At 29.6% G+C, this 23,271-nt stretch overlaps 1 protein-coding gene across 5 annotated transcripts in view; it reads left to right on the top strand.

The window, feature by feature from the left end:
- Nucleotides 1–23,271, top strand: part of LOC103571396 (uncharacterized) — a 238,384-nt gene that overhangs the window by 173,926 nt on the left and 41,187 nt on the right. For all 5 annotated transcript variants that reach the window (XM_053740721.1, XM_053740722.1, XM_014439966.2 and 2 more), the window contains one exon: nt 17,981–18,105. In XM_053740721.1, coding sequence (XP_053596696.1) covers nt 17,981–18,105 — 125 coding nt within the window. The remainder of the gene's footprint in view (nt 1–17,980; nt 18,106–23,271) is intronic.

The following is a 23,271-nucleotide window of genomic DNA, read 5'->3' as shown; positions in this document are numbered from 1 at the left end:
TTCAAAAATAGCCCTATGAGTCAAGTCGCTAAAATCCATAGTTTCCGAGTTATATGAGTTTTAATAATTTAAAAAATAAAATAGCAATTGTCATTTTTTTTTTTTAATATTATATTTTTTAAATTTTTGTATAAAAGTTTATACAGTTTCAAAATATTTTGTACAATTTTATTTAAATGTTATACAATTTTATAAAATTACATTTATTTATTACGTTCTTTACTCAGATCTGACTTCATAAAATTTTATTCAATTTTATAAAATTTTATAAGATTTTATAAAATTCTATAAAATTGTATGAATTTTTATAAAATTTTCCTCTATAAATTTTATAAAATTTTATGAAATTGTATGAAATTTTATAAAAACATTTATTCCCGGGTATCTGAATTAAACACAACATTTAACATAATCAGATCTTATTATATCTGTTCAGATATAATCATGTTTAGGTTGTATTTTTATAGAAAATTGTACTTATCTACCCGGAAAAAATTTTTTTATGAAATTTTATATAGTTTCATAACATTTCACTAATGACAATTCATGAAATTTTGTAAAATTTTATAAAAATTCATAAAGTTGTACGAAATTTTATGCTGAAAATGGCCTGATGAAATTTTATGAAAATTTATAAAATTTTACGAAATTTCATGGAATTCTACAATCACCATTTTTTTTTTCGAAAAAAATATAAGATTTCGAAAAAAAAAATTGCAATTAGATCTTACACATTGATCTGATGGATTAAGGCATTACTGAGACAAACTAATTATATTTTTTATTGAAGATTAATCCTGGCGACTGCTGCACTCGAACCTACGTCGTTTCGATTTGAACTTCTTGTTGCTATCCACTGCTCCAAGCTACGTACGTGGTCGCGAATGAATAGATAGTATATTTCTCGAGATATAGAATTTTAAACTTTCATACGAAATTTGATATAATTTTATAAGATTTTATGAAATTTTAAATAATTTTGGAGGAACTGATAATTCCATAATGGAGTATATAACATAATGCGTTACTGATGCCATATGGGCGTAAAAAAAAATATAGGCGTTCAAATTCAATATTCTTCAATAACTCTTCAATCCTCTATATAATTTTAATTATTTTGAATGATAATTTTATAAATCACTTCAATTTTTTGTGATTTAATAATAATAAAGACATGTAAGATTACATTTACAAGTAAACAATAACTTATAATTTAATTTTAAAATTATTGCAATCATTCTTCTGCATACCGGTCATTCATTGGTGGGTGGTTACAGAGCAAACTAATTGCCCTACATAAAATAGGATTCTATTAGAGTTTTTCAATAGGATACGAAAACGAGTTCTATAGAATCGATGTTTCAAAAATAACATTAGTCTGTACTGAAATGTACCTAAATGTTTAATCCCATTGGAAAAAAAACTGCTTTCAAGTATTTGCATCTCTTGTGTTTGTATCTCCTCAAGTAAATATTTGTTTAATCATAGTAAAAATATACTCCAACCGAGTAGTATTTTCTTAATTTAAGAATTTGTATACTTATTTTAAGTAAATATTCGGGTTGGAGTACATTTTTACTAGGATTAAACAAATAATTTTCTCGGAGGGATACAAACACGCAGGTACTTGGAAACAGTTTTTTTTTAGTGTATAATATAGAAGACATGAAAAATATGTAAAGCCAAACTATTCATAACGTGATTGGCTAAGAACTCAAAACAGCATAAAAACATACTGGATCGACACAGCAAAGTAAATTAAAATAAGTATATGAAAAACGATACGCGCGATTTTGTGGGTAAAGCATGTACGCTAGTATTATAATTAATATGCCTCAAAAATCACTAAGATGAGAAAAACCACTATTTTAACAAAAAAAAAAAAAGCAATAATATGAGCAATAACAATAATAACAATGAGAAACAATAATTACTTGAGTTCCTATTGGAAATTATTTTACGAGCGAGACCTTTATGACCAATTCATTCTGATCACTTATAAAAGTGTCAGGTTCTGTGAAATATTCCTCACTATAAGAAGAACAAGTGATATCCTCTAAAACTATATCCACGGCTCCCTAAAAAATTATATTAACGACAATATATTTACTGCGAAAAAAAGAACAAGAATAAATAGAATAAATAATTGACATTATCATTAAATATATTACCTGTATGCCAAACGACTGAGAAATAATAACTATAGCAATTGGTAATATTATATTTGCGTATAAACTATGATACCTACAAAATACATAGTACTACAGTATCTGCAATCCATATAACTGCAATCAGCCTTATATTACATCGAGTGAAAGATTTTAATTAGATTAAAAATTCCAGACCACCAGTAAACTAAGCATACACTAAGCTATCATTACAAAATCAATCAACATCAATGTAGAATTATGATATAAAAATAATACTAAGTAAGTAATCAGTGAATCATCCTTGAATGAAGTCCAGGTGTATTCATAATTATATAAGAAAAAAAAATTGTCCCGAAATTCAAAACTTATGTAATACCGTACTTAACCGGAAGGCAAATAATAATAATAATTTTATTAATAATGATTGAATAATAATAATATTCCGGGGAAAACTTATTTTGGCTAATTATATATAATTATGTATGATTATATAGAATCATATATAATTATATATGAATTTATGTAGGAATATACATAATCATATCTACTTCTATATATAATTAGATCTGATCAGACATGACTGATATAAACTTATAATATGTAGTTATATGTGTCTATGCATTATTAGATCTGATCAGACTTCATTGATATGAAACCTATAAATAAATAATTATGTATATAAATCCAATATACGTATGTATATATATGTATATATACATTACATAATGTGATAATTTTAATATTGATGTTATTAAATTTTTATTTTGTCAACTATTAATCAAACTTAAATTTCCAATACTTAAAAAATGTTCAAAAGTTTTGGCAGCGATTGAAAAGTATAAATCGATATCGATTTATGTATCAATATTTATAAGTTTATAGATAAATAGATTTGATTATATGTATCTAATGAATTCTATTCTAATTTATGTGCAAAACCAAATTCATAATTAGCTGCATTATTTGTATAGGGTGTATTAATTTGATTATTTGAGTTAAGTAATCCCATAAATTCTTCTCAATTGTAAGTGTATAGCAGACTAGAGGATCAGACTACAATCCCGCTATAACAAGAGTTTAGCGGCATCGACGTGGGACATTAGTTGGACAGGTGACCCCGTAGTAAAATAATAGTTGACCAATTGTAATTTTTTTTTTTTTTATTTAAATTTAACTGACATTTGTATTGATGAAGACAATAAATCCTTATTAAATTACTTAATAATTTATAGATATTCTAAATAAGATTCTAAAAATGACTATATTCGTTCATGCATCATTATATATAATCATATATAATTATATATAATCAGATCTGGCCAATTTTCGGATCTGATTACATATAAGTGATTATATATAACGAGCAACCTGCAGTCACTACGTGACTGCCCAAATAACACTACTGATTTTATAAAATACTCAGAAGAAAACGATTTCTTGCCTCAAAAAATTTTATTTCCACCAATAAATTTTTATGCATCATTAATTCAATACAAAAATTTTCTTGGGGCGAGAAAAGATTATTTTGGTCAAGAAATGATTCCTTGCATCAAAAAATTTTTTCTAGTTCTAAATAACTTTTTGGTTTTAATTCACAATGCGAAAAATTTCTTGGGGGAAATAAAAATTTTCTTTAGGCGAGTAAAGATTTTTTGTGTTAATGAATCCTTTTTTTTTCTTCGCACACTTTTTTTTGGCTTTGAGCAGCTTTCTAAAATCAAATGGAATTATAAAACTTTGTCATTTTGGAATAAGTAACGCGATATAAATAATATAGCTATATATTCAGTGACATTCAGTCATATTTAGTAACAGAATAATTCGAATATTAATTTATTTAAAGAAAATAATTACGATCGTCTTTTTTCTCGCGTAATTTAAATGTAACTCGAATGATATAGATAAATTAATTTATCTCAATGATTGATAATAAAAAAGTGTTGAAACTATGAAAAGGTATAAATTCAAGTCAAATCTTTTTTAACGATACCAAATTTAATGACATTAACAAATTCTATTATACAGACATGCCGGGAACAAAGTTTTCCCTATTCTCTTAACAACATAGACTATAATATAATTAGTAATAACAATAAAGATAAAAATTTATTTAGGCAAGAACTAGTTTAAATTATCAACAAATTTATTAATTATTCCGTTATCTACTATTTTAATAATATTAATTTTTATTCAAATAATATTAGCCACAATACATTTTGAAAAATTAGTTATTATGTAGTGTAGTAATATACTCTTTAATACACTATCTATAGCAGAGAGATTATTTTCTCTTGTTTATCATAGGAACAGTAGAGACTGAAAAGAATGTCTAGATATATGATACTCAACCACAGCAGTGCGGCTTAAAATAAAAATAAATAAGAGACTATATGATATGTGGACGAAAAAATAACAAATATCATGCAAAAAGCTACAAAGGATAGTGAATCACACCCTCGTCTGTATACTTATAAAACAAATACTTTGTATATGGATATATGTAAATATGAAGCAGAAAAAAATAGTAGTAGAGTACGATATGTGAAAAATATAAATAAAAAGTAAACATTCAGATTACTGAATTCTGACAAAACCAGTAACGACATTTATTTTTTCCCACGTGTTTCAAGTGTACTTAGATTTTTAACATTTCACAGTTTTTATTACTTTACATTTTATAAAATTAATATTTTTTTATATTTTATTTTGTCTCTCGGGATTCCACTTTTTTTTTATTGTAATAAATATTCATAATTATATTACACGGTTATTTTACTAAAATAATTAAAATATTAATTTAATATTAAAGTAAATTATTTTTTAATTCAATTAAATTTATATTTAACATAAAATATTTATGTCAAATTGTGATGCTGTATCAAAGCGTCAGGGGTTGATTAAAGCTTAACTGCGTCTACTGACGTTGCTGCATGTATATATATATATATATATATACGTATATACGGACTTTTTGCACGCTTATAGAATTTTCAACTGCCCATTGGACCGTTTCCCATTAATCGTGGCTGCGCCGCGCGGGAGCCATTAGCGCTCAGTGAAAAAAGGCATCAAATAATTTACGCTTTTACGTCGCCACCACAAAAAGAATTGAAAATAAAACATCATAACTTCAAATATCTCGAGATTGTTTTCCTCTCTTTTTAGTATACTTCCAATGTCTATACATCTTTTTCTTCGATATATTCATATAAAAAAAAATCTACTGAGAAACAAGAAGAAGAAAAATAAAAGAGTGAATAAAAAAAAGGAATTCCCATTAATTTCGGATTAAAGGTTTTTATTTGTCGAATAGAAAAAAAAAGGCCGAAAGGAAAGCAATTTTTTGTTTTACGTAGAACTTTGTGGACGAGCTTACGTGGATATTTGCTCAACGTGATAGAAACCTGTGGGTCGATTCTCTCTTCTTGTTTCTCTTTTACTTGACTACTTACTTACTCTCTTTCTCTCTTTGTAGTTAACATTTTCTCTTACTCGCCACTTTCTTCTTTTGTCCATGTACACTATACACAGGAAATAACGTTGAGTGGTTGACTTTCCTGGAGTTAAGTAGCCGATAGAAATGCATAGCGGCGCCGTATCAAGGGGTCACATAAACTCAATGAGGAAGTTGACTTGTATCGCAACTCTTCTTACCGTGTTTATACTCTACGGTCACTTGGAAACCGTATTCCACTTAAATGATACCCTTGAATATGCGGTAGTTCTAGGTTAAGGTCATCACGATTCACCAGATTATTGATAAACACATTTAATATATATATATACATACTAACACTTATTTTAATCTGTCAAAACTTTTTATTTCTATACATTCATCAATCGAATTTTTTTTATTAGCCAACTTTAACATACAAATTTTTTTCTAGTTTCATAAAAAAATAAATTCCAGACATTTGTAAGAAAACTTCTTGACAAATGATTTCACGTCTCATGTTCTCGAAGTATTTTTTGGGGAACATTTTTAAGTTTTTTCTTTCAATGTGAAAACTAACAAGATACTGCAAAACTCATGGAAATTCCTATCAGACATCTAAACCCTGTTCAAAAATAAAACTTGATTTAGACTTGGTCGTCTTAAATCGTGACTAAGTAAGACCAGTTAAGTCGGAACCAAGGCGAATTTCCGTGAGTTCGTTTGTATTTGAGGTGTCTTCATTTGTAAAGCATTCCAGAAATTCTTACCCGTTACAACATGGAAAAAACAAATAGAACTGGTTACTATGTCAGATAGTAGTCAGTGCCATCTGTAGAAAAAAAAAATAGAGATAGCAGTGGGTTCTATCTACGTAGTCCTGGCTACTTTCTACATTGTACTCAGCGCTATGTCAGATGTTACTCACTACTATCTTACATATTACACTCTTACATGTTACCCAGTTCTATGTACATAGCAGCCAGTCGTATGTCAAATAGCAATGGTTACTTTAAGCATATTACCCACTGCTATCTGCAGGTAGCGCTTGCGTCTATGTTTACATATTACTGGTATTAACCTGGTTTATCAAGTCGAAATTGACTTGATTTAGACTTTTTCGACTTAAATCGTGACTGAATAAGCTAATTAAGACTGAACCAAAGCAAAAACTCAATGTATTTCATCTCCATAAGAATAAGTCAAGTTCGTCTTATAAAAGACGGCTCTAAATTTCGACTTGATAAACCAGCTCCAAATCAAGTTTTAGTTTTAACCCGGGTAAAGACGCTTTATCTTAACCGTGCAAAAGTCGATGAATGAAAAAAGAAGGGTAAAAAAAAATAATCTACTTTAGTTTTTATGAACAAATTTAAAAGTGAGAAAAGTGTTTGTGAAGGAAGAAGAGCAAAAATAAATACTAACGAAATTTAATATCAGCGATGAAACCACGACAATAGATTATTGATATAACTCAATATAATAGCATTGACCACAAACCCTTTAGCATAAACATAGTTAGTATAAAATTGAATTATTCGTTCAACAAGCCAGCTGACTATGGTTTAAAATTAATAGTTTTGGCCGTAGCAAGTAAAGAGCAAAAGCCAGAATGGCTGACCATAGAATATTGAATTGCCTGTTGGTCAAATGTCGAGAGTAGTATAGAGAGCCAGATAGTTGGACAGCTACAGTATGGGACACATTTATCAGACTACATAACAGTAATGTAGTAGTAGACTGTCTCGATCAGCCTCGTTTAATAATAAAAGTACGTTTTCACGTTAATTTTACCGAAGATTATACTGTATTATTCATTATAATTAGACATTTACATGGAAGTAGAACAGGGCTAGGCAAAATGGCGAGGAGAAGCCATAAAACTTTTCTAAATTTTTTTTTTCATCAAAATAGTTTAAAATCATTACTTATTAAGTTCGCAATTATTTAAAAGCAATTTAAGATACCTTGCTCATTTTATTTATTCTCTTTTGAGGGCAGTTTCAATTTATTTTATCTCATTCACTTAAAAAATGCAAAAACTGATAAATTGTACGTAATCAGGATCAATAAAACAAATTTTTGTTAATTATAATAAATTTTTGCTATTTCAAAGATAAAAACAAATTTTTTTTTCCCGTGAGCAAAGAAATTTTTTCCGATTTTATTATCCATTTTTATAAACTTCATAGAGTAAAATCTATATTAAAAAAAACTAAACTTTATTTGCAATGCACAGTTACAATTATAACTTTATACATTTTTTTCATTAGGTTCTCTGCAATTTTCTTTTTGTATTAAACTAGCGCTCTTTTTACTATGCCACACATTTTTTTTGACTGCCCTTCCACTGCCACTCATGTGCTCCTGCGTCTTTTGCACCTCCACTGCACTTCACCTCTCTGCTTGCTCGTCATTACTATTGCTTTCCTCACAGTTGGCTAGCTGCTCGAATGTTTGGACGGACATATTTCCTTAGCTGGCTCGCCCCCCAGTGTCCTTCTTTGCTTGCCTTCATCCCACAACTGCTTATCTTTTTTTCTGCCTTCTGATGCTGCTGTGGTCCGACTTATGCTTATACTGTACTATATCATTACGATGATACCCTACTCCCTCACCTTGGCCATGGAGGTATAGGGGTAAAGGAAACCACAGAGAAAACCAGTACAGTTCAGTTTGGGTGAGGCTCTAGTGGTCGATAAAATTCCCATTTTACCGATCACTAGCTCCTCATCTCGCGTCTAACGGACAGGGACCTCCGATTGAGCCCAACGCATGGCCAAGCGGTCACCCAGCCAAGCAGTGATCATGTTCGATGCTGCTTAACTTGGGTGATTGTCCGTTTCACACGAGAACCGCTCGGCTGCCTCTGCCGCTTGAGTAAAATCTACATATTAGACAGTTTTTAATTTTTTTATTTAATTTTGATCAAATCAATCACCATTTTTACGGTTTCTACTTTACATACCAAAAAATCTATGGAAAAAACTGCATTGAATTTTTTGTAAAAAAAAAACATTAAATAAAAATCTATAAAGATTTACATATTTTTTAAATATGTCAGTAAAAAAAGCCGAAAAAGTCTAATTTCGATCCACTTCATAAATTTCTAGCATCAAGTCTTCCTGGTCAGAATCGTATTTATCTATTGTGAGCTTAGAAATAATCATCTGTAATTTTAATTAATTAAATTTTGTATATCATCTGCAATAGTTTAATTCATATACACGCTATTGGTCTTCAGAGAACTTGTTTCGACTGACTTCTGATCCTTCAACTCAAAGTTTTAATGCAGATAAATATAACAAGCGTAGTGAACGGGATGAGATAAAACATAATTCAAAACTTCGGGTGATTGCAATCCTAGCCTTTGACTTCGGTCAACCTCAGCTTGGTCTGAAATTGCGTTATTCTATTCCTTATCACACAAGATAATCTCTACAGGGTCACTAAACTAGTAAATAAACGCTCATATTTATTAATCTTAAGGATAATCTGTAGTAACTTTTGCCCAAGCTTTTCTCTCAAACGACAACTCTAAATACACTATTCTATAATTTAGTAATTTACGTTTGAAATTTTTCAAAAGCGTTTATTTGTTTAAGAGAAAAACGTGGACAAAGTTTCTATTTACTGCACAAGTGGAATAAGAATAGTATCGTTCGTTCACTTGGGTATGATGGAAAAAAAAGAGTGGACCCCACTTGAAAGTGGTTGTCCTTCTATAATATTGTCAAAAGTTACGAGCCATATGCGCGGTAAGAGCAGGTTAGCTGGTAGCAAATATGAGACATTGTTTTTGCCTGGTACTGTACCCGTGGGATGTTTACCTACACACTACTCGTATGAACGCATACACAAATGCTGTTAAACATGTTCTTAAATTATAATCTGACAACGTCGCATATAGTCTACCAATTGCTGTATAGTGTACTAAATATCTGCTGCTTGAATCTACTGCTCAAATAGTAATATACTATCCATACTCACGTACAGCGTTGTCAGATTGTTCCTGTCCAATTCGCCGACACATATGTTTTTTCATTTATTGTTGAACTTTGCGTTGCTATATTTCAACAATGAGATGTTGAATACTTTTTTTTAAATTCAGAACAAACTCGTTAATTTTCTGTTAGTTTTTCAAAAGTTTCTGTTAGTCTTTTGTAGAATCACGAACGCAACTTGAAACGCATACTCCTTATTGCTCGCAATGTTGATGATCCGAACTTGTATTATAAATATCTCGAATTAGAGATGCTCAATCAACTTCAAATTTTGATGGTAATTGTATCTTAATGCCCTTAATAAGTCCAAAAAATTTTGAAATTTTTTAACACTATGCTCATCACCTGACAACTACCTAAGTATTAAAGGATTCGAAAAAATTATAATTGTAGTCCTGAAAATAGTAAATTAAATAGTAATGGAGTATTTTCTTCATGTTGTTTTTATTGATACCTTAACTACGTAAGTAAAAATTGAATAATATTGATTCACTAGTCGTGTTCAATCACTCGACCAGTCAATCTCTATGATTGATAAGACCAGAAAAATACTTTGAGATATAAAAATAATAATTAAATAGAAAAAATAATTTTAATCTGTATTTTAAGTGACTAATATAAAATTTTGAGCGACTATATGAAATTGTAATTTAAGGCCATTCTTCATAGATTTTTTCTTTAATATATTTCAAGAGACTTTGAACAATAATAATGAAAAAAGAAAAAAAAAATATTCCTCTATAATAATACAATATATATTATGAATTCTTCCTCTTGCGTGAATTCCTCGCATTTGCTTACGTTTAAAAAATTATTTCGAGTAACCGTGATAGTATTACGAAAAGAGAAGCTAAGGTCTCATTATTTTATTTTATTCTATTTCGTTTAATGCAAATTACAATACGTGCTTCGCAAAAAATATACCGATACTTGCTTAAATGCGAATGTGATAAAATTTTCAATGTACTTCGTAGATAGTCTGAAAATTTAGTTTCTTTTATAAAATAAATGAAATAATATATCTTATTGATTTGTTTATTTATTTACTTAATAGTTTTCTGTTCCTACTTTGAAGCAATTAGATTACAATTTTATAAAAGCTCAAACTCGATGAGATCATTAAAATTTTATGTAACAGCTTTTATCAAAATTCTTACTTACTGTCTTATTACAGCAATTGCAATTTTTATTTTTATTGTGTGCGTACGCTTGAACTTTTTTTGTAGACATATATTTTGGAATGTATGAAACGATCAGTGAAAGGGAAACTAAAGGTTACTGTCGACTACCCGTTATAAGCCTCGTCTTCTCAATTAGCGGTTGCTGAGTCGGAAAAAACTTCCCCAACTTAACCACTTTTTTGAGTCTTATATTAAACAGCCTCTTACAAGCCTCTATTAAAATTATCAAAATTTTAAACTAAAAATAGACGAAAAAATGTTGGGAAATCCAAAAGTGCACACTTCAATCGCTCATTTTTTTTAATCATCACTTTTATAATATTAATTTTTTTTTTTTTTATTATTAATTTTTATTCAACTTATAAATTATCAATTTAATTTTTTTTTCTTATTTTCAGTTTAACAATTTTTTTTAAATATCCCGCCTTTTTTGTCTTAGATGTCGCTTTTTTTTTGAAACATATATCGCTTCGCTAGTGCTGCTGCCAGTAGTTGATGGAGAGAAAAAATGAAAATAATAATAACAGTAAAAATAAAAATGTCAGCTAAATTTTTCGTGAATAATCAGTTTTGCGTTTTTAATTAATTAGAATTAAACTAAACAAATTTAGTTAGTGATTTTCCATAGGATTCTTGTGATAAAAAATACAAAGATAATCAAAAAAAAGTCAGGTCGATTAATTGTGTACATCGAGAGTTATCGTGATTACAAAATTTCATACGTAACAATGGACAGCAATGGTTTCTTGAGTTAAAATAATTTATTTTAAATTAATAAAATAACGAATTGACTTAATATTAGATGCAAATTGTTTCTTAATATGTTCTCTACATGCTAGTATACAATTCGACTTATTTCAGTGTAATTAAAAGAGTGTACCCGTGAAAAATGAATCATACATGGCTATATACACAGTAAAAAAGGATTCGTCAAAATTGACACTTTCATGTGTAAAACGATCGATTGACACTTATTTATATATTATTTCAACGTACATCGTTTGTTTTGAAAAAGTTACACTCGTGTATGTTAAAAGTATTACGTCATGAGTGTCAAAATTTTCGAAAACGTAACCTTCAGTTTTAACACACTCATATGTTATTTGCAACACTTGAAGAGTGTTGAATTTGACATACGCTTTTGTGCTACTTGGACACTTCTCAAAAGTATTTTTTACATTATTTAATGTAAAGTTAAAATCAATGAAACTGTAGATAATTGATTCTTCAGCAGTGAAATATTAAAAATAAAAAATATATTAGTGAAAATAATAGAAAAATAATATCATGTATTGTTCAATATATATACATACAATCATTTATTATTATTTTCTTAAAATATTCTTAAAATTAATCCAATACAATTATAAAATGAAATAAATAATAAAAAATGCCAGCCGATCATTACAATAGTGTGGTTATGCGATGGGTAGCACGTCGTACTTCCCCCCCTGAAAAACAACCGAGGCAATAGTTTTAACTTTTTACTTGAAATTATCCGAGAATTCTTTTGTTTCGGTCGAGATTATTTTTAACACATTTTGTGTGTTGATTTCACAGTAACATATAAAAAGTGTTACTTTCGTACAAAATAACATTTTTGTGTGTTAAAAAATCAATCTATTGTGACAGTTGAAACAAGATAAATATTGTATGTTAAATTGACACACAAAAGTGTTGAAAATTTAACACTCAGAATTTTAACATACGCTTTTTTTTACACTTTGACGATCCGTTTTTTACTGTGTATGAACCATACAAGGCCATGTATGGCCATATATGATTCATTTTTCACGGGTAGATACGTTCTTGAGTGAGTAAAATAGTGGAAAAAAAGCCCGTTCATAAATCAACTTCGGCGCTTTTACACTTGAGATATGCAATAGACGAATTAATGAAGAAAATTTACAATCTATATTTCGCAGATTTTAGCACCTAAGCACTAGAAAAATCGGGACAACGGCGTGTGACAAAATTTCAATGTGATGTTTAAAATCGTATAAAGTAAAACAGGTTCATAACAGGTAATCGAACACAAAACTAAACGCACGATAGTGAGAAGACTGAGATTCTGAGGAAAATTTCCCCTAAGGTTCTCTAGGCCAGGCTAATAGTGGGTAGTCGACTGAACCTGTATATAAATATATATTTTAAGGTTGTGTATATTTATCATTTTGATTTTTAAAGATTTACTTAAAAATTTAGTTGAAAAATGTAATAGAAAAGCGATATTTGTCATCGCCAAGCAATTTGTTCGGGATATCTGAGTATACTCAGACACAAATAAAAATATATATATGATCACCGTCTCAAAGATTTCTTTTATCTGAAAATAAAAAGCATCAATATATCTTTCAATTTAATCATTTCACACATAAATTTTTTTATTTTCAACAAAATTCGATTTATTTCTCATTCTGAAATAGAAAAAAAATAAATAAAAAATACATTATACGTCATACGAGTCATTCAAAATGATGTTATTATATTATCATATATTCGTATGTACATGCATAAATAAATAAATGAATTAAATATAAATAAATATGAATATATAAGTGAAAATTTAGTTTAAGATATATCAAAATTTTGGGTAAATGTACAAGTGTGAAGATGAAAGTTTCACGATCTTTCGTGAGTTTACTTGCTTCAGTTGCATACAAGTGAGTTCCGTTTACTCAGAAACGACGAGAAGAAACGATTTAGCAGCACGGTTTCGAGAAATGCAAAGCTCGCATAAAGTGGTAGAACCGTACTGAATTATACAAGATTCACATAGGCACGTCGAGTGTACGTGAAGTAGACTAAGGAATCAAGGATAGCACTAGATATACATATACATGTTTATATATATATATATATATATATATATATATATATAGTTTATGAGATAGATCAGAATAGAGAGAGACAGGCAGACGGTACATGCTAAGGGCAAAAGGGATGTGGGTATAACTTGAGCTTGACTGCACAGTCGTCTATAGTGGTGCACTAGCACTAGTATGATCGTGACGTGTATTCCATGGGGTGAATAGCCACGTCGGTATGTTTCTGGCCGTCTGCCAGCAATGGTAACTACTAGTACTACCACATTAATAGAGTTTTATTGTTATTTACTGTGACAATGGGTAAGCGTGTGCAAGCTTCGTCGCGTTATTAACGAGCTCGGCCTGGTTACGTCCACGCGTAAGTGACGAAGAGCCCACGAGGGGTATGGGAAATACTATATATAGAGTTGAGAATACAGAGTGGGTGTGGACAGCATTGTGTAGGTCACTGTGAAACAATTTCGATAATTTTACAAGTTGTGAACGGCCGATGAAAATTGATATCATTACAGTTAAATGTATGTTAGCAATTATTTATAAACAAGTCTAATATTTTAGTTTTTTTGGGAAATTTATTTACGAACTTTTATCAGTAATTCAATTTTTTTAGCTCGAATAATTTGTAACTTAATAGTATAACTTCCTAAGCAGGTTTATTGATAGTTATGCTGTTCCACGACTCGACACATTTCCAAAATTTTCAAATTTTAATGGCTATAGTATTCATGAATAATTAACTGAATCTGTTCAATTTGTCGACGGATTGATGAAAATCAGGTTGATTATGTCAAAATTACATAAGCGATCAATTAGTCGTTATTTTTGCCAAATACACTAAATAAACAATTTTTAATAATAATGTAACTTATTTATTGCCGTAAGATGGACAGTGGAGTGGAAGAAAAAATCTATTTGAAGTTTACAAAATAAATTGTAAGCTTTGAATAAGTTTGAATTGACATACTTCAGTTATTTTTATCTGTAAAACTTCATGCCATGTACATTACTGACAGGAAGTTTGAAAACATCTGCAAGTTTTTTAATAAAAACTAAAAAAAAAACAAACGTTAAGTAACAAATTTTACCATTGTTATAATTTAATATTTTATCATTTTAAATTATTTTATTATATTTTAACTTATCGTGGTGGTCGATTCTCAAATATATATTTATAATAAGAAGTCAGAGCATTACAAGTGATAACAAACTTTCTGCCAGTAGTGTCAGTACGCTGTAAAAAATCATCGGGGTAAGTCCAAGCGGTGTAGGTGTTAAAATCGGCGGTGTTAAATTTCAACACCGAAAGTGGTGTGAAAATAACGCCGCTGCCGGTGTAAATATTTTAAACCAGTTTTAAACATGGAAGAAAATAATCGGTAGCAGTTACCGATTGGCGGGCGGTAGCCGCTACTGATTATTTTTCAGTAGCCGCTACCGAAAGATTTTCGGGAACAGCTACTGATTTTCCATGTGCAGTTACCGATTTTTTGTCGGTTGCTGTTACCGAAATAATCGGTAGCGTCTACCGAAAATAATCGGTAGTAGCTACCGATTGTCAATCAGTAGCTGCTACCAACTTTTGTTTTTTTTGTGAAATAACGCTGCTGCCGCTGTAGATATTCTTTACCGGTGTTAAAATATTTTACTTTGTGAATATTTTTACTTACTCGATCACTATACTTGTTAATAAATGATATTTTTTATTAATTTTCATAAAGAACTGACATTTTTTGTATTTTATAATCTTCAAAGTTAATACTCCAAGTGGACGCAGTTTACCCCGCTTTTACACGGGTATTACTCCGCTTTTACACCGATATTTTAACACTGCCGAATTGCGCCTTCTACATCAGTGTAATTTCATTTTAACACCGGGTGGAGTTAAAATAAGTCCATTTTTAACACCGCTCTTTTTACAGTGTTACATGCACAGGGATACGCTACTATCCGCCATCGCTTGTTACTGAGCTAATATATTGAAGTTCGCAACAGTGTTTTGGCTCCATTCGTACTAGTATAAAGATGGCTCAAAGCAGAATACGTCATCATCGGCATTACTGATGAGCTCGTTGGCATACTCGTGACAAAAAGGTCAATCTTGATAGTAGTTATGGTACTTTTAAAATATCTCTTAATTTTTGAAGGCTTAACTTACAAATCACTTAATTCTGAATTAATGTTCTATGTCACATTGCGCATATTGACAAACAAAAACCTGGGGATTGAACAGTATTAAAACGAAAAATTAGATCCAAACAGATAGAGCTGCGCTTCTGCAAAACTGCTGCTATATTATTTAAATTTTCATACTCGAGATTTTTAAAAATTTATTTCATAATTTAAAATGTCTCAAGATATTTAAATTTTTTATTTTATTCGCTGGTACTCTATTTAAAATCTGTACTGTAAAATAAAATGTAAATAAAAATTTTTATGAAATCAAAATATGTTGAAATGATGGAGCCTTGGATGTGGGGTAGAAAAAAGTTGTAGTGTAAGAGGACGTAGAAATGAAAGAAGGAATAAGAGATTCGCTCCATTTGCCTCGATACAGCAATACGTGTATTACAGTGTCTTTTTTCTTCTTGAATATAAAATTTCTTGTCTACCGGATATCTTTTTCTCTCATTCTATCTTGTGTTATATCTGAGAGCAAGTTGCTACCGGCTGTACGACACAGCCAGCAATGAAGAAAATTATTATAGTGAATGCTTTTGCATGCTCGCGGCAAGTTTGAAATTTTTTTTACTATTTTTATTACTATCATTATTATTATTATTTCCTTCAGTTTCCGCTTCACTCTTGTGTCTGAATCTCTTTTTCACAATTTTCTATTTTTATGTACATTATGTACATACGACTATTTTGGTATGCGTATGTGCACTATACCTTTTCTCTCGCGTATGCATAACTATTTTATGCTGATATTTTACCCGGTAATGCGACGTTTATTTATTCATATGCACACACCATAGAGTGTCTTACCCGTAACTCATGTATATTATACATTTTTTTTTTAACTTTAATACAAGCAAATTAACGAATTGAGTATGTGCTGACGCCTTTTTCAGCTTAATAAATTATTTTTATGAAGACTGAATTATAAAAATGTATAAATTTTTTTTACGCAGTCATGATATGAATAACAAAGTTTCATAATTATTTTTTTAGATAACTTTTCTCTATGATAAGAATATAATGATATTATACGATAAGCAAAATTATTAAAAAAATTTTTTTTTCTCAGATAAAAAATAGCCTCAAATATTTATTCTATTATAAATTATTTGCAATAAAGTGCCTTCATTGCAATGTATAATTTACTCCTTACGTTATTCAATTTTTTTTTTTTTTATAAAAACTAAATCGACCATATACATCTTAGTAATATCCATTAAAAAAAAAATTACCAATAATACGTTGTTTTGAATTTTTTCAGATTTATCAAGTTCCTAATTTCGATGATCACGGGAGCCATACTTGTAAATGTATTTTCTTAGTTTATTTCAGCTGATATATAGAAAATGACATTACACGGAAAAAAAAATATTGTGCTCACAGTTCAAACAAAATAAATACTGAGTGTCAAATTGACACACAAAAGTGTTAAAAATATAACACTCAGAATTTTAACACACGATTTTTTTGCACTTTGACGGTTCATTTTTTACAGTTTATAAAACGTATTTATATTAAAATAACTAAAGTTATATTTATACGTCGTTAACTAATATGATGAAAGTTATCCAGTAGTGAAAAGTAATTATCTTGAATAGATAATTACGCTTTTATATCAACATGTTAAAAACGAGCAATTCACATTTGTAAGAGAATTAGTTTCGTGCGTATCTAATTGCACCATTTACAATAGCACTCTTTCATTTTAGAGTTACTATTAAGGTTTTTTACTTACTTTGTTCTAATTAGAGTGCCAAATAAAAAATTTAAACTACGAGTATTATTAAAAATTTTTTCAAGTATAGAAAAAAAATTAATTAAATATAATAACTCTCAATTATGACTCATTAAAAAAAAATCATTGGAAGGACCATAAAACAAAAATTGCTATTACTATAATTCCAGCGATATTTTTATATTAATGGGTAGAATTTTCCCCCATATTAATGAAGGGACTTTCCCTGAATAATATTAAATAAAAACTATTATTTAAGGCCAAAAAGTTTTCACTTTTGGGTAAGTGATATTCATTTAAAATACATTACCGACACTTCACCTGCGGTTTTTAATTATTTATGAGCAACACTAACCGAAAAATCGAATTTTTTTGGCTTCAATTATTATAATATACTCAAACAAATAAAACTAAATTATAATTAATCAAAAAATAAAAGTAGCATTGATTTATTTTATTTTTTTGTTACAGAATATCAGCGCCTTTTCAAGCAGTAGCCGTGGTGTTAATTTTCGCAGGAACTTTTTCAGCGTTGATCGGTCACTGTTATGCCGATCACAAGACCGTGATCGCTTGCGGGCTATTTCTTCTTGGGGGTAAGTAAAAGCAACAACCACAATTGAAACAAAAGAACAAAAAAGTAAACTAACTAAACAAAAAATAGAGAACCCTTGTATAAATTCTAAGTAAAAAAAAGTACAATAAAATAAATAAATAAATAACAAAAAAATAAAAAAATTCGAACGATGCTCTCTGAAAGTTGCAAGTGTTGAAAGGGACAGAAAGTAAACTGCTAAGCTCATTGGTTTACTGGTCACGTATCGAAAGCTCTCCATCTCACTTTTTTTCTTCACTTCTCGAGACCAAGAGTGTCGTTGTGTATCACCAGAGCCTCTACTCACTTTTCCCCATGAAGCCAACAATGTGATTCTTGATCTCACCCGTCTCTCTACACGACAGAAAGCACGTGCAACCACAAAGCTATATATACATATATATGAGTTTACGTACCACAATCTTACCTTATTCCCTATATACAAAGTATACCTTTATTTACTTCTCTTTCCAAGGTTCAACTATATATTATTATGCTCTATATATTCTATTATATATACACTTAAGATTACTTGCGTAGAACCACAAACACTCTACGTTTACTTTTACTAGAAATACCAATACCCCATACTGACAAACCACCAAAATTATCAACAATATTTAATGGTGGTTTCACTCAAAGCCTCAAATTCAATAGCACTACTAAGGGAGACTCCGAATCTTTTTATACTCACTAAATTCGTCCTGGTTTCTAATATACTTCCTATACCATTACACACTCAATAGTCCACTTCTATTCATTCAAACCAAAGAATTTACAGAATCCAAGGGATCTAAGATTTTCTTCTTGCTTTTCCAATCCATTCATCCGTTTATTCATCATTTTTTATTTTATTTTTTTTTTATCTAAAGAAGTAGTCTTGCAGAGTCATTCTCAAATCTCTGAAAATGAACTGAATATAGAGGATGTCCACTTGTGAAGTTTATACGAATGATTTTGTAAAACGAAGGGATCAAATCGAACGGACTACTCGAATAGTTTATGCCATTGATTTTGAAGAATATGCTTCATATTGCACACCTCAAGCCTGAAAGCGCTGAGGGTGCTTTATGATCGCTCTAAATTTTTGACTTATTCACTCACATTAAATTATCTCTAGACTTTTTCGATTCTAAAATCGGTCAAATTTTATACTAACACAAAGACAATTTATCAAAGAATAATTTCGAACCAATATTAAGTCGATTAATTATTCCATTAATTAAATATAAATTATTTTAATCCCAGTGACACGAGTTGTCAATCGTCATGTATGAAACCTAGTAAACCAAATAACTCTCGATAGGAACAATTAATCGGTCTAAATTTTTTTTTATTATCTTTGTATTTTTTAACACAAGAACCCTATGGAAAATTTCTGTCTAAATCCTTTTAGTTTAATTGTAATTAATTAGAAACGTAAAACTGATTATTCACGAAAAGTTTAGCGGCCATTTTTATTTTTACTATTGTTATTATTACAAAAGTAAATTTTTTTTCTTTTTTCTCCCCATCAACTACTGGTAGCAGCACTAGCGTAAACAGTAGGCTTGAAAAAAAAAAGCGACATCTACAACAAAAATGCGGGATATTTAGAAAAAAATTCAAAAAAAAAAAAAAATTAAACTGGAATCAAGAAATAAAAAAATCAAATTAGTGATTCTAAAGTTGAATAATAATTCATAATAAAAAAAAATAAACATAATGATTAAAAATAAAATGAGCGATTGAGGTGTGCAATTTGGGATTTTCCAACATTTCTTTTTTTTCCAGATAATTGTAGAAAAATATTTCTTTAAAAGTTCAAGTTTTAATTTTAGTTTTGGATTGATCCACGAGCATTTCAGTTTTATTTAAAATAGGGCAAGTACCGTTATTTCAAGAAGGAAAAATTCTGCCAATTAATACCGAAGTATCACGAACATGGAAAAGTTTTATTTTTATTATTCGTATGTTCGTGATATTTTTAACTACTAAGAATTTGAATCTCTAGTTATAAATTAAATCAAGAATAGATTTTTCCAAAATCAAAATAAAGACATTGATAAAGTGATCAGAACTAAAAGTGCATAAGTAAAATTTTTTTCAAAACTAATATGGTATTTACGTATAAAATAAATCACTACATAGTGTTATGACGTCGAACTGTAATAGAATAGTTTAAATTTTATTTCTTTAAAATTGCGATTGCTAAAATTGTATAAATCTAAAAAAAACTGAAATTTACATGTACGTTTACCGATTCCGCATAGAAAATATTTTTCTGTATGTTTTTTTTTATAACTCCTGCCATTAAAGTTCATTATTCGAGCGTCGTGTGGCCCAAGTAAAATTTCTCTCGATAATTGACTAAACGATAGAACGGTGGTTAGAAAATCAGCCGTTTGTCTTTTCAGCATGATTTTACTCAGCTGAAAAGTAATTTGCTATAGAAAATATATTCAAACCACTGAGCGATCGTCGTTCACTCTAGACAAAAAAAAAAGATAGTGGAAGCCTTGTTTCTGTATACCTCTACCTTACTTACTTACCCGCGCTGGCGCATTGCAATCTTATGTTTGTTATTCTTATTTAGTCCAATATTGTAATTCGTAATTGTACCTACTAAAAGTATTAATGTTGTTATAATAATGATTATATATGATGTTATAAAAACTATTGTTTGATACATATGTTTAAAATCATGAATGCGGTATGCATGTATTGTCAACACTCGTCTTGGGTTATGATACATTGTCAACAATATCTCGCACCTACTCGCTTCACTCGTGCGAGAAAGATGTAGATACAAGCTCTCGTAGATAATGCGACATAACCCAAGATTTGTGCCGCCACTACAAGCATACCGCAAACCCTAATTTTAGTCATATGTATCGAAAATAGTTTTTCCTTTTTAATTTTAAATGAAACGCAGCAGCAATGCTAAAAGAAAGATTGATTTTCGTAAGCCAATGTGATTTTACAGCTTTTTAACTACCGAAAATTTTATAATTAGTATATTTATTAGCAAAACGTAAGCAACTGGTCCCAAGTTTAGTTTTTAGTGGACTAAAAATATTTTTTCATTACTTCTAGTCAAAATAGTCACGAATGCGCCTGTCAATTTATTTATCTTATCATAATCATAAATTTTATTGCAATTTGAAAAACAATAAGTCTTGATACTTGCTTCGACCAGCAAAAACTTCGACATCGCCTCAGTTTTGTAAAAGTCAGCCCCCCCCCCTCTTCTCTTTCAAATTTAACATACCTTCGGTTGGGGAACAAGAAAAATATTATGACCCCTGGCCAGAAAGCTGAATGCCCTGACGTATGAAAGACAGTAGACGCTTAATAAAGTTACGCTTTCAAAAGTTACCTTCCCCTTAAATGAGTGCCCCACTCTATTTTGTTTTTTTGAAGGAACTAAGGGGAAATTGGTGATGAGCGGTCTTTTTTATAATTGTGTGGTAAATGTATGTGAGTCAGTAAGCTAGAAGTCTGACATGGTTAGTAAATAAGAACATAGCCCAACCTTTATTAAGCATTAAAATGCGATATAACTGTAGAACGTAGTGAATACTTGTTTTTATTAATTATTGGTAGTAATTAGTCATATCATATGATTTTTATGATAACAAATATATTATAATTCATTTTTTCCTTTTTTGTTTCTTTTCCATACATTTTCAAATTTCGCAGGAATAAGCACATATACAAGTTTTATTTAGGTGTGTTAGTGAATGCAGGTTATCGCTGGCTATTGGCTACAAAATCGTTTGCCATGCCTTTCAAGATACACTTTGAAAAGTTACACTAACCCCAAGAGTCTAAACTTTATTGAGCGTCTACTGTATTAAAATATCGGCCTAGTGTCGTAATGTACTATTTATAATTATTATTTCTAGTGCACATGATAAAAAATGTATACACGTAGTGTTACGACATATATTTCGAATTTAAAAGGTTCAAATCAAAAAAGATAATAAATGAATAAATTATTTTATTATAATTGAAGTACTTTTATCCTGTTCAAAAGTTTATTTTAAAAAAAAATTTCTTAAATAAATTTATTAAAATTTAAATAATTTATCTGTTGGAAGACAATTTACTTGGGATTAATTAAATTTTCTGAAAAAAAAAAAAAAATAAAAAAAAAAAAAAAACAGCATAATCGGATTTTCATCGATAAGTACTCGGTATATAGGCAACGTGGAATGGCACATCATTACGGGTAGATAATTAACCATTATTAATGATTAAGAGGAATCGAACGGATGGTACAAAACTGAATGGAGAGTAGTTCAAACTGAGGTCAAGAGTCACATTGCTCGTTAATACGCTCAGCAGAATTCAATTAAATAAATTCGCTTTGGGAATTCAACACTGATCACCGCAAGCTTCTTTCCAACGACACTAAAGAGAAAAAAAAAGAATTGTAGAATAAAATAAAAAGAATTTTTATCTATATACACAGAATGAAAACTCAAACTTCTCTTTCCTAGAGACGTTTTCCCTCGTTACACTTGTGAACACTTTTCTCTAGCTTTAGTTTTCTTCGTGGACTTACAGTAAGAAAAGTCTGACCCTTCCTTTTCGTTCCTTTATTTTTCTTTACTTACTCTCTTTTATTTATTTATTTATTTTTTTTATTTTCATTTCGTTGCACATTCTCTAAGAACTAAAATGTCCTTACTTTTTCTTTCCGTTCCACTCATATTTCAAAATGTTTTACCTGCTTAAAAAAATTTCAAACCGAAAAAAATTTCGTTATTTATGTCATGACTAAAACGAGCAGAGAATTATACAATTTTATTAATGTAATTAAAATAAAAAAATAGTAAATTCTATTTTTAAAAGACGAGAATTTTATATGTGATTAAAGAACTCTGAATGTCCAGGAAATATCTCGTTCAGACTCGTAATTGTGTGTCCAAGAAACGAAAGTGACACAAAGAGATAGCTTAAGTCGACTCTGGCATAAGATGTAGAGATATAGACTGAGAAAAAAAATATAAAATTGTATGAGGGTAACAAGAACGAGAGATGAGAACTGAAGATTTACGGAAAGCAAGAGGGTGGGATAAGACTCAGAGGCTGTAGGATTAGTCTGATTTAGCCTCGGTGGTCTAGGGCCACAGATTTCGTCTCACCACTGCTGAGAATCTTCGCTCAACTCCTCGTGGAT

The sequence above is a fragment of the Microplitis demolitor genome, chromosome 7 (genome assembly GCF_026212275.2).
Source record: "Microplitis demolitor isolate Queensland-Clemson2020A chromosome 7, iyMicDemo2.1a, whole genome shotgun sequence".
Lineage (NCBI taxonomy): Eukaryota > Metazoa > Arthropoda > Insecta > Hymenoptera > Braconidae > Microplitis > Microplitis demolitor.
The sequence above is the reverse complement of the archived record's forward strand: the minus strand, read 5'-3'. Positions and strand labels throughout refer to the sequence as shown.